The sequence below is a fragment of the Rhipicephalus sanguineus genome, chromosome 2 (genome assembly GCF_013339695.2).
Source record: "Rhipicephalus sanguineus isolate Rsan-2018 chromosome 2, BIME_Rsan_1.4, whole genome shotgun sequence".
Classification (NCBI taxonomy): domain Eukaryota; kingdom Metazoa; phylum Arthropoda; class Arachnida; order Ixodida; family Ixodidae; genus Rhipicephalus; species Rhipicephalus sanguineus.
This window is the reverse complement of record NC_051177.1, coordinates 113,805,232-113,818,576: the sequence shown is the minus strand read 5'-3', so window position 1 is coordinate 113,818,576 and position 13,345 is coordinate 113,805,232. Positions and strand designations below refer to the sequence as shown.

The 13,345-nt window shown below is 45.1% G+C and overlaps 1 protein-coding gene across 1 annotated transcript in view; it reads right to left on the bottom strand.

Annotated features, from left to right (window-relative positions):
- Positions 1-12,669, bottom strand: part of LOC119381807 (adenylate cyclase type 5) — a 414,239-nt gene extending 401,570 nt beyond the window's left edge. Inside the window, exon 1 of the mRNA XM_049412571.1 lies at positions 12,489-12,669. Coding sequence (XP_049268528.1) covers positions 12,489-12,631 — 143 coding nt within the window. The 5' untranslated portion in view covers positions 12,632-12,669. The remainder of the gene's footprint in view (positions 1-12,488) is intronic.
- Between the last annotated feature and the right edge of the window lie 676 nt (positions 12,670-13,345).

Sequence of the window (13,345 nt, the reverse complement as noted above, 5' to 3'; positions counted from 1 at the left end):
CTCTCTTCTGTCCCCTCCTGTCGGCTGCGCTGATTTGCACTTATAATTAGAAGTGAGCATTGCGCAATTTGATAGAAAGCAAAAAAAATGGTAGGTTAAGCAAGCACACGCTAAGCTTCGCTTGCCTCTATTTTCCCGATGAGGAAATGTATCCATTATTTTTTTTTATATCGCAAGTAGCCAAACCGTTCAAATTTGCGGTATACTCCTTCCTCGACACGGTCATGCTTCCGGAAAAGTAAACATTCTTTTAAACTCACGATGCTTTCGCTGGTTTTTCTTTAGACTTCAATGACTCAGCTAATTAGCATCGTGAGTATAAGCGTAGCACAACTGAATGCCAATCGACCTCTTTCATGAATTCATTCATAATATTTGTCGTGACAACTTCTAATACGAAATATATCCGACGCATCCGCAACCTGAGTAAAGCCACTGCCGTTCTGACCATCGGAAAGCACGCGATATACACAGGCCGTCGTAAAGGAAAACATACATACACTCTAAGAAAAAATCGAGTATTTGGGGAATCGCCATCTGGCTTGCTCGCGTATCCTTTCTTGAAAACACGGCTCCCGCCACTTTTCTATCAAGAATGCTATGCGACGCTTAGAGCGCGCACGCCGTTCCTGACCGGGAAATGCAGGGACCGCGCTGATAACGCACGAAAAGCACGCGAGGTGCATGATGATTGCACTATATAAATATTTAACAGCGAAGCTGTTTGGCAAGTCGTTCCTTCTCCGACGAACCAAAAAACTAGAATCATCCTAAACGGGTACGTGCCACAGAAATTGGATGAGTCCCACTACTCACCACTGGTCCAGTAAAAATGAAGAAGGCAAGTTAGCCCAACAACAAATGGTTGCGAAGCGACGGCGGCGAGCTGAAGACCCCGAGTACGTACAACGAGAGAATACTAGGTAAAGGGAAAGGCAACGGCGGCTGCGAAGAGACTCTGAAGCGACGGAAAGCCTTCGCGAAAGACGACGTGCCCATAGATGTATGAGAGGTGCGAACGCTTGGTTTCAGCGTGAGTTTTTGTCTCTGGAGTTTGGAGACCCGTGTCGTATCTGTGACTGTATGTGGTTTACCTGGAACCTACCTGCGCTGAGAATCAACGTAGAAACAACCTAGCATCACCTAGCTAAAGCCAAGCAACGACCTAGAAGCAACCTAGAAACAACCTGCATCACCTAGCTAAGGCCTAGAAACAACGTAGAAACAACCAGGCTTAGTGCAAGCTTCGCCAATTTTGTTTATCCCCAAGTGAAAAGCATGTGGGTTTCTCAATGTATAACGCAAGGATGTTTGACACTTTGATGAAATAAAGCGAGCATTTGATCATTATCTACTGTACAACACGCACACGCAAGGCCTTTTATTTTCAGCGCAAGGTCTAAGAAACACATTAGATCGATTCCAGCACACTGCCTTACTAAAGTTTCTGAACTCCCACTTTAAACGTGTAGGTTTATTATAGCGACATGTTTCAAGCGATATATCGACAGTCGGATAGCCGGCGTGCTGGCTTTGTTTGCGCAGAGCACTGACAGGAAGAACCTTACTTTCTGAAATACGGCGCGACATCCCTGATTATAAGCTTACACGTTGGCGAACACCATTAAGCGCTTCACGTCAGAGACCGACATATTGAGCGACGTGAACACGCCCACACTTCCGCGCAATATGCCCTCAATGAAGCAGGATTTGGGTATCCAGCCATGCGATTAATAATTATTTTTAATTTTCCTTCCTCTCCCTCATTTCCACATTCATTCATGACACCGAGAATTGCGATTGAGCACACAACGCTCCACAAAGCTTTTATCTCTACCGGACACTCGTGCAAGCAATGACGGCAACTATGCGAGAATTTAATCCAACGCTAAGCACGCAGAAGGGGGCCGAGACAGCGTGCCCCCTAAAATTCACTGAGCTGTCATTTCTGTTGTAACACCGAGCAGCCGCTTCAATGCATCGTTTATACGAATACTTGTATTCTACCGATATGAATTGGACGTATTTAACTGCAAGATAAGTCTTTCCGCTTGAGCTCTTATTATGAACACTTCTGCGATTGCCAACTGCGTTTAGCCGCTAGGACTTTTAATAGTTAATTTCAGTGTTCCCTCTCATGTAGCGCACGAGTGTACCGAATGAACCATTTATTTTACAACCTACATTTACCAAATGCATTTTTGCAATGTCATGTGCTCAAGAAAAAAAGTCACAGTTTTGCCGCAAGGGCGAAGCAATGAATGCAATAGCAAGAAAAGCGGCCCGTGATGGACGCGCTGCGACTACCGTGCGTCCATCACTACCCGGCAGCTACTAGACAGTTTTAATTTCACGTACGTAGGGACTTCTCATACGAAAACGTGAAAAGTACACGTACGTTACGTGCACGACATCTGAAACGCTTTTAGCTACATGTACGCGACGCGCGGTGAGAGCTACCACGTAGCTCCATCTGCTGAGAATCATGAACACTGCGGTAGCTTGTTCGAGCGCCCGCGCGAGCAGACAGCGGAAGGGCAAGGTACTCCCGAAGAAGCGAGAGAGCTGGCCGACGCCTTTAAGTGCGCCCGTCGCGCTCCTAGCGCCATCTCGCTGGTAATGAAGAAACGCTTATAAGCGCCTCCGTCTCGGAGGACTGCAAACGGTAAAGGGTGTGTATATAACGCTCGCCGTTATCTACCTGAGGGATGTACGCTTTGTGGAGTAGTGCTTAGCGCACCACGCTGCGAATTGTGAGAGGCATTTTTGTGATTTATTTTTCTTTGGGATATTGATGTATATATACATACTTATACATATACGCAGCATGACGGCGGCGACGGCGACGGCAAAAATCAGCCGAGACTGTCCATATAATTGCTATCGCAATAAAAACAAAGAAAGCCTGAGCACAAAATGTTCATTCGTCGTAAGGATAAGACAGCTTAGATGCTTGCACAATGAGCGTTAGGCGTCTTGCTTATCATCCGATGAATTGCATGACAAAGCAACTCAAACACCGAATGTGGCATGCCTGACGCAGCTGCAGTGATTGCGTGCGGAATGAGGTAGCTGCCAGCGCCAGTCTCGACATGAAGCCTTGTCATATGAATGGCTACACTCCTGACGGAGCTAATAGTAAAAAGAAAAAGGAACAGTTCACGCGATTGCTTTGTTTCCTGCCAACCAGTGGTTTTCGTTTACTTGTTTATATAGTATGATATATTTGTGAATGTTATGTGCCAAAGAAAGAAAGAAAGAAAGAAAGAGAGAAAGAAAGAAAGAAAGAAGTGCTGGCTTTGCGTGGTCACAGTATCACAGATTCGATGCCCGTTGGCGATGGTGATGGCCATTAGGTCTCGTTGTAGTTTGAATGCACGATTGCTCACGTACCGCGCTGTTGGAGCATGTGATATAACTCGACGTCTTGAATTATGCTGAAGATTTTTTTTTATTAAATGTGTTTAAGGAATCCACGCTCAGGATTCCTTCATGACCCACTGTGGACTATTGATGCCCTAATATATACTTTCTACTTTGTACGGTGACACTTCCGGGCCCTTTGCTGTAATGTCAAAAAGCTGATGTAGTCGTTTTAGCGACGTCTACGCACTATATGTATGTGTGCCTTCATATCCCCCTAATACTTCAGAACCTTAATGAAAACCAACAGAGAAACAAGCCAACGAAAGTTTGTTGTCTGATGGTTCCCGTTAAAGTTGTGTCTAAGAAATAAAAACGAGCCCTTAATTTACACTCCTAATACTTTATGATACACTCTGATGGCTAGCGATCACTGCGCGTGATCCTTCTCTCTGGAGATTTTGTTCTTTCGATGCCTTCAGCTATTTCGCTTCCCACATAAGCGGGACATGCGGTGTCTAAAAAAACGCGTTTCCTTTTTGACTGTCTTGCGCTGAAATAGCGCAAATCCCTACACGCCGCTGGGAACAGGGAATTGCTCCATTTCACGGGCATTGAACTTGGAGGATTAGGGCACTTTAATCCTAGCCACAGCAGAATCGAATGCGTGGGAGCGTGCGCCGATAGCAGGGGCAAACACGACTACAGCCCTTTGTTTTGAAGCGAAACTGCCTTTGGAGCCACTCAAAACACAGGGTTTGTGCTCACTTAGGCTACGTCTAGACAAGTTGGAGGGCGGAGAAAGTGCGAGTATGTACAGGGCGTCCACATCTAGGTTGAACACCTCATTAGAATTCAAGACTTCGTAGAAGCTGATGTTTCAATAATGTGTCTTAACGCATAATTAAGAAATTAATTATTGTGTACATAAACGCCATGGTTTTACGTCGTATAACGTACATTTTCCTCGCGAAGTAGAATAAAGGTTTTAGTTTTACCGGCTTGGAAAACTATTGAGTTAGATGTGGTTGATCCTGTACATGGCCACTGTACACCTTGTGTGCCCATCATTGGCCGATCTCCTAGTATTTTCTACCACTTTGACGGAAGGCTCACATAAAAGCCTAAAGTGTGTTCAGATGCGTGTCAAACTTATCTGTGCATTGATCGCTCCCTAGCACTCGTCACTTGACAACTAAAGTGACAAGGTTACACTCGGTCACGCCTACTGTTGTTACCTTGCTTACTCAAGGGAACATTGGATCGATGGAATTGCGACGTCTAATAGCACAAAGGCAGTCGGTAGTGTCGCGCAAGTGTAGCCTATGTGCAATGTCTGGAGGGCACAGGCATCGCTTTGTTTTGTACGTATGTGTATACAGTTCACGCGTCAGAAACTCCTCGCTCTTGCCGACGAGAAGGCGGGTTGGAGACGTCCGAAGGTCGAATGGCATTTTATGTCGTTTCCTCTCGTTCACAGCGGCCGCTTAAGAAGAATCGCCTTTTCTTTTTTTTCTTTTTTTTTCCTTTTGTGTCGCGTTTTCTCCGCACGGGATCTCATTCCCTGCGTTGAGGCAGGCCACCTTGGCCAGTTCGTTATCTAAAAGCGTATAATGAGTGTACATGCCGTGCCATTCGGCCACATCGAGGGCTTGCCAGCTTTTCATTTTAGTTTAATTTTGATTTGATGGGAAAACTACATAATCAAAGACACGAAGCGAAGTAACGACAGTACCAGTGCGACATAAGCGAAGTAACGACAGTATCAATGCAAATAGATCGCGTCAGCGCTTAGACCCCAGACGCGATACATCGCGCCAGACCGCGCCGCGCAGCGAGAAGCAGCCGTACGGAACTATTAGTTGCCAGCAGCAGCCGTCAACACTGCCAAGTTACGCGGAAAGGAAACCACACAACATTGACGCGAGGTGACGTAACGCACTGGGCGGGGCACCTCGAAAGGCGCTGCCCTCACCTACGGAATGAAGCGAGTTGAGAGGAAATGCGTCAGATAAATGCAGCGACCGCTATATCTTCCGTCCTACTCTACCTTTTAAAAAAATTCCTTCGGCTATATATTCCCGGCAAGGGTCCGAATCATTCCAGGGTGTTTTTCACGCCAAGGGCGAGGGGTGGTTCATGACCCCTTTAAAAAAAGTGGATTGTACGCGCTACGCCTGTATACGAGAAATTAGTATCGCACGTCCTGTATATCATCAATATACCAAAACGGCGTTTCGTAGGCGCGCACACGCGTTTGTGTGTGTGTGTGTGTGTGTGTGTTCATTTAAAAATTTTAACAGCGCATAGAACGATAACGAAGGGACGAGACAACATAAGTAAATAGCGCTCTTTACCTCTGTTGTCACTTCCCTTCCTAGTCGTTCGATGCGCTGTTAACATTTTGAAGTGAATCCAGACCAACCTGCCCAAGCGTCAACCCTTGTGTGTGTGTGTGTGTGTGTGTGTGTGTGTGTGTGTGTGTGTGTGTTCATTTAAAAATTTTAACAGCGCATAGAACGATAACGAAGGGACGAGACAACATAAGTAAATAGCGCTCTTTACCTCTGTTGTCACTTCCCTTCCTAGTCGTTCGATGCGCTGTTAACATTTTGAAGTGAATCCAGACCAACCTGCCCAAGCGTCAACCCTTGTGTGTGTGTGTGTGTGTGTGTGTGTGTGTGTGTGTGTGTGTGTTCATTTAAAAATTTTAACAGCGCATAGAACGATAACGAAGGGACGAGACAACATAAGTAAATAGCGCTCTTTACCTCTGTTGTCACTTCCCTTCCTAGTCGTTCGATGCGCTGTTAACATTTTGAAGTGAATCCAGACCAACCTGCCCAAGCGTCAACCCTTGTGTGTGTGTGTGTGTGTGTGTGTGTGTGTGTGTGTGTGTGTGTGTGTGTGTGTGTGTGTGTGTGTGTGTGTGTGTGTGTGTGTGTGTGTGTGTGTGTGTGCGCGCGCGCGCGCGCACGCGTGTGTGTTCATTTCAAAATGTTAGCCGATTACGTGCCTTTGATTGGAAACGTCCTATATCATTCGAAAAATCTAAAACACTTGAGAAGGCTCAGACGCGGCCTGTGCCGAAAACGAATACTGTCACATCTGATGAAACCCGGGCCGAATAAAAGAGTTAAGAACAATCAAGACCGCGAACCAGTATTATCGTCCGGAAATTTGATAAACCATTTGATAATTATGTGCTTCACTATCTGTACGAAAACTTACTGCATAGACCAATTTCAAGTTTCATTAGCCTAATATAACAGACAGCTGGGCTAGTTGGTAAGTATTCATGATAAAGAGACAGGGCGTGCAAACACGGACAAAAGAGAGAAGTCAAGACTGCACAGTCGCCGACTAAAACGGAAAAGGTGCATAACGGCGGAAAAAAAAAGAAGGCACGAAAACTTATCTGCGCATGCCCAAGCAATAGGCGCCTTTTCAGTTGTTAGTTGGCGTTTGTGGTGTCTTGACTTCTCTCTTGCGTCCGCGTTTGCACACACTGTCTCTTTATCATTAGCCTAATATGGAAGCTTCGATTATTAGATGCGAAGCAGCTCTTTCACTAGCCTGTGTAACGCTGTCCCTCCGTGCGTCCATACGAACGCGCCGCAACGCGCTTCCCTCGCCGCAGGTGTTGGAGCGGTGCCAAGAAGGTCACGCCACTGCTGCGCGTTGACGTCACGCTCCCGTCGCAGTGTGCCGCGGCTGTGATCGAACCCGCAACCTTCGGGTCAGCAGCCGAGCACCGTAACCACTACACCACATCGGCTGACACAAGGAAAGTTAGGGAGCTGAAGACACAGCACCCCTGGAAGACGCTGGGCGCGTGGTCCACAACGTCGACCACGTGGATTACGCAAAAACCGGGGTCAATGCTTCCTACAATAACTCTGCAGAAAGGACCATGTCCCTCATGATTGCAGGTGGCTTCAGCATTGATTTATCAAAACCCAAAACGCCTGGTTCTTTGACGGCATCAAAGACGGCATGGATGTGGACAGGACATCACAGGACCTCGGTGCCACGTCCAGGACATGAGGCATTATAGATAATTCCTTCGTAAAAGCCATCCGTGGTTTCCGCCAGCTTTACTATACCTTGCACTTCACTACACTTAGACTGTTCATAGCCGCGATCACTAACGGATCCGGTAACAAGTCCTGTACAGCTGCTGGTGCTCACTGATCACGGTGATGATGACCTTATTCAAGAACTGCCAAGAACCCCTTTCACACATGCGCACAGGTTTGTGCAACGTGCGTGCGTTCTCCGTCATAACGGAGAAGTATATTTTAACAACTGTAACGCAACTCTAACAACTGCAAGTGTGACTGTAACGTACATGCAGTGCGCCTGCGCGTAACACTTCGCTGTGTATATATCTCGGGAAACTTTTCTGAATAAAGCTTAGGTGTGAAAAGCGCCTCTCCCGTGCATCTGTGTCCCTTTATTGTCCTATTGGAATTCGCGCTATCGAGTATTGAAGAATATAAGCACTACATATCAGCTTACTGCGTCTGGTGTTGGTAACAACTATGTGGCTGTTGGCATCTTTAAGCAACTCTAAACAACTGGTTATATTACACATGTGCGACTCTTCAGATTATATGTGTGCCTATACCATTTGCACATTTCTCTATCGTGATTCCGTAACGTTTCGCGCAATGTGAAAAATTGCAGCTGACTAACCTTCCTTCTCATGCTTCCCATAACATCGATTCCCACTGTACGTGGGACCTGCCGAATTTTTTTTTCCTTTTTTAACACAAAAGTGTTTTAGCCCGGGGTCCACCACGGCTGTACTGACTTATTTCCGTCACGGATATGACGTTGCAAAATATAAAGCCTAAGAGTTGGTGCAGAAAAAAAAAACAGAAGCAAAAGTTCCGTCATCGGGATTCGAACCGCAAGTTTGCGTTGAAAGCACGAAGGCCATTTCCCTCACTGCAGCGGCGCTTTTGCGAAAAGAGCGCGCTGCTCACGCAGAAATAAGTTACAACTGTGACAGTTCGCGCTCATCCTGTGTATGTTCGTTCCGTGCGCCCTTTCTACTTGAGCAGCGCGTTGCAAGTTTTGAGCTGCCTGCCGTTCTTCGCGTGACATCACGATTTGTTGCTGTGACATTTATTCTTTCGCGCCTAGGGCGAAAGAATGCACAACGAACGCTGAACTACGTCTGCGAAGCCACGTTTCACTTTCGTGTTATACCGATTTCAATGACAGAGGGATGAGCCATGTTCTTTTTTCTATCATTTTTGTATTAGCTGGCTTTGCAATTGTCCCATGCACATTGCGCTACGTCTCCTAGGAAACCTACGATACCTCAACTGCAAAGAAATTTAATAACGCCGCGACGTTAAAGATCAGGTATTCAGGACGATGCCAAGTCGTGGCAGGCTCGATCGATATGATTTCCGGTGGAAGGTGGCCCAATTCCAGTAACGTGTGCTTGGAAGTTAATGAACAGAGACGGAACCGTTTATGTTCGCAAGCATAAGTCGATCGCCCGTTCGCGGTAATACATTTCTGTCGGCAACAGAATAGCAAAGAAAGTAGCAATTAAAAAAGCGTCCTTTGCCGTCAGGTGAAAATGATTAATCAAAGCCGCGCAAGCGCTGCTTTGTCTAATTATGTGCAAAATGTGCAGTGAGTGCAGTGAGGAAAAATGTGCAGTGAGTGACTAACTGTCCGCCTCCCTCTTAACATGGGTGTCACACAAAACTAGCCTTTTTGGATGCATAGCTCACAGCAATATCAAAATCGTGCCACAAGATTTAATATGCCTACCTGTTATACCAAGGTGCCCCTAGTGTTAGTGCATATTTTTTTGGTTATTTAAGAGTTTTGTATTTAATATTGATCTGATCTCATTTGTTTTCGGTCACTGCACTGAACAAAACTTATGTTATGTCCCTGCGAAAAATTGGTTTTTTATTGAGAGGAATTTGAGTTTGGAGTGTTCGCGTAAGACCCATTTTTAATAAATTCTTCAATTATGAAAAATTAACAAAAAATTGGACTTGCTTTATAATGCTAACATGTGCGAAAAATGTGTGATTTATAAAGTAGACTAATAGTCTCTAGTGCTTATCGCTTTTTAAATCTTTTTTTTTTTCCTACACTTGGCCTCATTCCTTAAACATGTATGAGCTGAAAGCAGATAACTCTAGCTGCGACGTAGAACATACATTGGCTGACTCACTGCATTGAGAACCCCAGGCACGACAACGCTATGTTTCTTTCACACCTACTTGCATAAAAAAGTAGTCAAAATGCATGTGTCTCTGTCATTATACTAGGCTCGTAATGCACAACTAAAGGAATGAAAACTGACTGGTAACCGAATGAGACCAAGGTCAACCTTCACTGATTCACCATGAGGCAGCTCCACGCTCAGGTGCCTCGTGAAACAGCCCGCTGTGCCAAAGGAGCTTATCCGAACAGGATTGTAACATGTGGTGTGCAGTGTCTCAAGGAACTACATTCAGCTCTACGACAATAGCTGCCTTTTCGTGTTTTGCTGAGGCCACGTCAACCGAATAATCGCGAATAAATCTATACTCGGAAAACTGGGGAGGTATCATTTTCTTGCAGAAATTACTACTGGTAAAAAAAAATAAGCTCGACCGCTTATCAAATGGATGCAGCGGATCTAGAGCTGAGCTGCCGAAGGGGCGGGAGGGGGTGGCCGGTCCCCGCTTTTTTTTATTGAAATAGAAAATAAATGAAGGAGTTGTTGTCACCATGGGTTGGTGACGGCTACCCCTTTCCACATAGTTGTTGGGATAAAAAATAAGAAACCAGAATAATATATATATATATATATATATATATATATATATATATATATATATATATATATATATATATATATATATATATATATATATATATTCGTAAGTGTGCTCCTTCATTTCTCCAACTACATATATATATATATATATATATATGCATTGTAATGACAAAAAGCGGGAACAGAGCTTGGGCCCTCGCGCTCGGGTAGCGCGAAGTAGAGAAGGAAGACGAAGCAGATACTAGAACAGCCGGCCTAGTGAACAGGCGTTGTGTCTATTTCTTTGTCTCTTTACAATAATATATATATATATATATATATATATATATATATATATATATATATATATATATATATATATATACACACACACAGTCCTACAAGTTCAGGAACTCAGTAGCCATCGCAAATATAAGTGTCTCCAATAAAAAACGCTGGAGCACTTTCATTGCTTTACGGTTTATCCTAGTCGGCCATGGTTTTCGTTAGCGAAAACACTAGGTCCCCTCCTAAAAAATTGGAGAGGGAGTCGGGCCCCCCTGCCCCCCCCCCCCCCCCCCTTGCTTTAAGCCCTGCCTATCTTCACGATGTACTAACTGCCCTCTGCAAGGGCACCACCATGATGAGCGAAGGTATTGTGCCATTGCTGGGACTTCTTGGAGGGCCATGCACGCTACTGATCCGTGGCCTGCGAGTTAGCTTTTTTTTCTCTCATCTGGTCATTTCTCGCATGGTTCGTTCGCACGCCTGCTAATTGTTTCGAGAGCCTTTTAGCTGTGATGTAACCGCCGGCAGCTCTTGTAGTGTCGCAACTTCTTCCACGGCCGAAATATTACCTCATGCTCTGTTACAGCTAATGTATTTCGTAGATATCTAGACACAAAATTTCAAATAAACAGGATTTGAAAATAAAGAACACCGCACGCATTTTTAGATTTGCAACGAGGTAGGCTTGTGCGATGAAAATGTAATAGCGTGGCCAATATTACGTATGCATTCAAATATAGCGCAAGGGGCCCCGCAGCTACACATTCTGCAACCAAATGTTGCCAGAGAAGGCTAAGGAATGCCGCTGAAAAATAATAAAAGAGCATATAAAAACGTATTTCTATTAGATGACTTTTAAGAAACCGCGTCTCAAGTTCACTTCCTAGTAAAGACGTAATTATCGAAGACTAGAGCCAAGCTATTGTTTTCGACAAATTGTTGTTGTTTTCTTCTACGTCACTCAAATTTTGTCTTTTCATAAAAGGTGTTGCTTGATGAGCACTTTTCATCAGGAATGCCCCTTGAGGAGGGAAAAGCGTAAAATTATTCACATTACTCAACTCCTACTTCCTCCAACCCTATCTACTCAATAAAGCAAGCATAAAAAAGAACGAAAAATGAAAAATCAGAAAAAATCTTAACTACGATATATCTCTGCATAAACCTCGGCGTTCAAGTCTATATACACACTGGGCGTTCGTACAGTTCAATTATACAACGCGTATATAATGGCGGACAGTGTGCTTGAAGAGAAAGAGTCCGGCGAACCTTTAATGCGCGAAAGCTTTTATTTCTATCTTCCAACTACCTCTAGCTCACTTTCTTTCTTTATTATTTTTTTTCGAAGCTGAGATGCCTGAACTTGTTGAAAATCAATGCTTAGATCCAATGCCAACTCCTTCTTTCTTTTCTTGAGTCAAGTTTGAAATGTCAGGTAATTGCCATTTTTTGGTAATGTCAGGCATTAGTGCAATGTCAGGCAATGAAATGACGGGTAATAGCCGTGTCATTTCTGACCTCCACGTGTGCTCGGTTCTTTATATATTTTGATGGCAATATTTGTCGTTCCGAATAGCACGCCAAAGCGTCGCCTGTTGCGAGAGCGGCTTACAGCTGGTTCAAAGTGAGCGCTGCCTTTATTTTAAAGTCGCTGAATTTTTTTGACGTAAGCCTCCTTGAGTCCTGTGTGACAGAACCGAGACAGCCTCTATAATTATATGAGCCTTACAAAGAACACTAGAACAGAAACATGGGCGAAATAACTGCAACTGCCTTTTTCACTTTCGCTGTGCTGAGGTCCAGTTCAGAAGTTGTTTGTCTTATTCTGGCGGATCTTTCAGCTTTTCTAACAAATTTAACTCACTCACTCACTCACTCACTCACTCACTCACTCACTCACTCACTCACTCACTCACTCACTCACTCACTCACTCACTCACTCACTCACTCACTCACTCACTCACTCACTCACTCACTCACTCACTCACTCACTCACTCACTCACTCACTCACTCACTCACTCACTCACTCACTCACTCACTCACTCACTCACTCACCGAGGAGCGATGGCGGCCCATTGAGCATCCACTTCGCTTCTTTCATTCTCCTGGACGAGTATTTCCCGAGAAGTGGCCGGATCCACCGGCGCATCCGCGGTGTCATCAACCACATCCTCCACTGTCTCCACGGACGATGTCATGTTCACAGGGCCACGACACCACCAACACCACCCTACTCAAACAACGCTATACCACAATCCCTGGGCACCAACACAAACGAACACCCAGTGGCACTATGCATGCGAGGGCCGCTCATATCGTTGCAGAGGCTTGCGCTGAACGCTGACATCATACTTGAGGGGCGAAAACAGACACATCATCGCTACACTTCGCATTCACGGAGCGCTCAAGGAGCCATTCAGCCGTTGTCACCGCGCTGGCGCCGCTAGATGGGGTTTATTGTCAACACGTCGCGACAGACGAGATCAGCAGGAGCGACATACAAGCATACACAATGCACGCGCACCCAGAGATGCGACAGCGCGCAATTGAAGGGGCAAGCCTCATTCGTATACTCCAGAGTGTTGGCGATGCGTAGAATGTTTTTTATGCGTTTATCTGAGCCGTAGCGTTCACGGAGGAAAAATGAGCGAGATATCGGTAATGCTCGTATTGAATGGAGATACGAGATAAGTTCCTAACGCAGAAGGAAGTTGCCGTGTAGTGTAATTTCCCGCTTCAACTGATAAGCGCCTTCACCGAAGAAGCGCTTCGGTGAAGGCGGTAGCTCTGTTGTCGGTAATAACGCTATTGCAGTTACAATAGCGAAAGAAAAAAAATGAAGGTCAAACCTAATCATTTCTCTGAATTTTGTTGCAAAACTTCAGCACCTAAATGTCAGTGTGACATCACGA